This window comes from Arachis hypogaea, chromosome 12 (assembly GCF_003086295.3).
Source record: "Arachis hypogaea cultivar Tifrunner chromosome 12, arahy.Tifrunner.gnm2.J5K5, whole genome shotgun sequence".
Lineage (NCBI taxonomy): Eukaryota > Viridiplantae > Streptophyta > Magnoliopsida > Fabales > Fabaceae > Arachis > Arachis hypogaea.
The window spans coordinates 116,797,541-116,799,659 of record NC_092047.1 but is presented as its reverse complement, the minus strand read 5'-3'; the positions used below and the strand labels follow the sequence as shown (position 1 = coordinate 116,799,659).

Below are 2,119 nucleotides of genomic sequence, written 5' to 3'. Positions count from 1 at the left end.
CCTGGTACATAGAGACCGGCGGGTCAGACGACCTCGGCGTTGCTTCACCGGATCACATCTCATCTGAGGACTTAGCGGATAGTAAGAAATCATGATGCAAAATATATGAAGCCATACAAATATAAAGTCATAAGTAACAAGTCATAACCGTCATAAAATATATGAAGCCATAAAAAATATAATAGCCACAAGGCATTAATACTAGCACCCAAAAACATAAATCGCTACATGACAAAACAAAATTCAAAAACTAAAAGCACAAACACTACAAGTCCTATGAACCACCAGCTACGGTGGAGCCTCTCTGAGGGCAAGATCTACGCGTGTGTCCAGGCTGTCTGCAGAGGCCGTATCGCTTCGATCGGTTAGGGTTGGCCTCATCCATGTTGTTCCGGATTCTGGTAGACCTCGGCTGTCCATCATGACAACGCCTCGGGGTAGGATCCGGAATAACAGTCAGACCATCATAAGGTGGCCAAAATCCCTCTGGAATTGGAGGCATAAAATCCATCTGGTACACCCTGAACACCTTTTGCATAGTGTAGACTTCGTCGACATAGACAGACCAGTCAAGCCATGACTGGGCACAACATGCAATCGCATGGCAACATGGATAATGGAGAGCCTGAAAGTATCCACAGTCGCATGTACAATCCTGAAGGGATACTCGGTACGTCCCAAGCGAGAAGCTCCCGATCGGTGTCGTGTCGGCAATAGTATACTCAGACTGGTGTCTATCGAATAGCGTAACAGTGAAGCACCTAAAGTCTCTCAAGTTGCGCTCCATCGCCTTCATAAAAGACTGGCAAAACTTGGCACCGCTGGCCAACTGAGCCTCCACCATTTGACCACGAATCACAAACAACTCCGCTAGCCGACCATATGTGGACTTCACCAGGGCGGTAACTAGAAGATTCCTTGTACCCTTCAGAACAGAATTAACACACTTAGATATATTGGTCGTCATGTGACCGAATCGTCTGCCACCATCCTGGTGCTGAGTCCACTTATCGTAGTCTATTATGTTCGCCCAATCACACATTGCCGGATTCTCAGTCCATATTATATCAAACCAATAACGAAACTCTGCCTCAGTCTTTGTATAAGCAGCATTCACAAGCAAACGCTTTGCATCCGTACCCTTGAAACTGAGTGAGAAGTTAGCTGCAACATGCCGAATACAAAATGCTTGATACGCATGAGGGGGTAACCACCCACTGTTAGGTGACTCTAATGCAGCCTTGATGCCGTTGTGCCTATCCGAGATGACCAGTATCCCCTGTTGCGGAGTCACATGTTGGCGAAGGTTGGTTAGGAAGAAAGACCACGACTCGGCATTTTCCCCTTCCACGAGACTGAAAGCAATAGGCAAGATGTTGGAGTTCCCATCTTGGGTGATCACTAGGAGCAAAGTCCCGCCATACTTGCCATACAGACGAGTACCGTCTATACTGATCAATGGCTTGCAATGTCGGAAGGCTTCAACACAAGGAGAAAATATCCAGAAAAGACGATGAAAGTACACGGTGGAATGGTCAACTTCATCACCGACTCGAACTGGAGACGTCTTCATCAAGGCAATGGTCTCCTCCATGGTAGACTGCAAACCAAGGATCCAACGAGGTATTTCGGCATAGGACTCTTCCCAGTCCCCGTATATCTATGCTACTGTCTTCTGTTTTGCCAACCACGTCTTCCTGTAAGTTGGCCTGAACCCGTACGTTGCTTCGGTAGCTTCTTGCAACACCTTTATCGATACCGCTGCATTAGCTCGAACCAGAGGAAAGATCTTTGCATAGATGACGTGATAATCAAGCTGTCGGTGGTCGCTTGATATCGATGTAGCCAAGCATGTGTGTGGTCCGTTGTACCGTCGAACCTCCCAGGTGCCCTTTCGCGCTCGAAGGCTGATGTCATCCACGTGCAACTTTTACTGAACTCCTTGCATCTCCCATGGTACTTAAGATGATCCGACTTTATCGCTCTGTACTCAACACCACGGCGAATGCTGTAATCCTTTATAGTAAGAACATCTTCCTCCTTACTTTGGAAAGATTAGCCAACTTGAAATTCAACTACAGCATTTCCCTCGTGCAAATCTTGACCCCCAAAGGTTGGA

The 2,119-nt window shown here is 47.1% G+C and overlaps 1 protein-coding gene across 1 annotated transcript; it reads right to left on the bottom strand.

Annotated features, from left to right (window-relative positions):
• Positions 1-274: 274 nt before the first annotated feature.
• Positions 275-1,594, bottom strand: LOC112730681 (uncharacterized). Its single transcript, XM_025780744.1, has one exon. It carries the CDS (start codon positions 1,592-1,594, stop codon positions 275-277), a length of 1,320 nt encoding a protein of 439 aa, XP_025636529.1.
• Positions 1,595-2,119: the final 525 nt, after the last annotated feature.

What these genes read in the sequence shown, in the direction of transcription:
- LOC112730681 (XM_025780744.1), bottom strand. Translation starts at nt 1,594, where the DNA reads ATGGAGGAGACCATTGCCTTGATGAAGACGTCTCCAGTTCGAGTCGGT.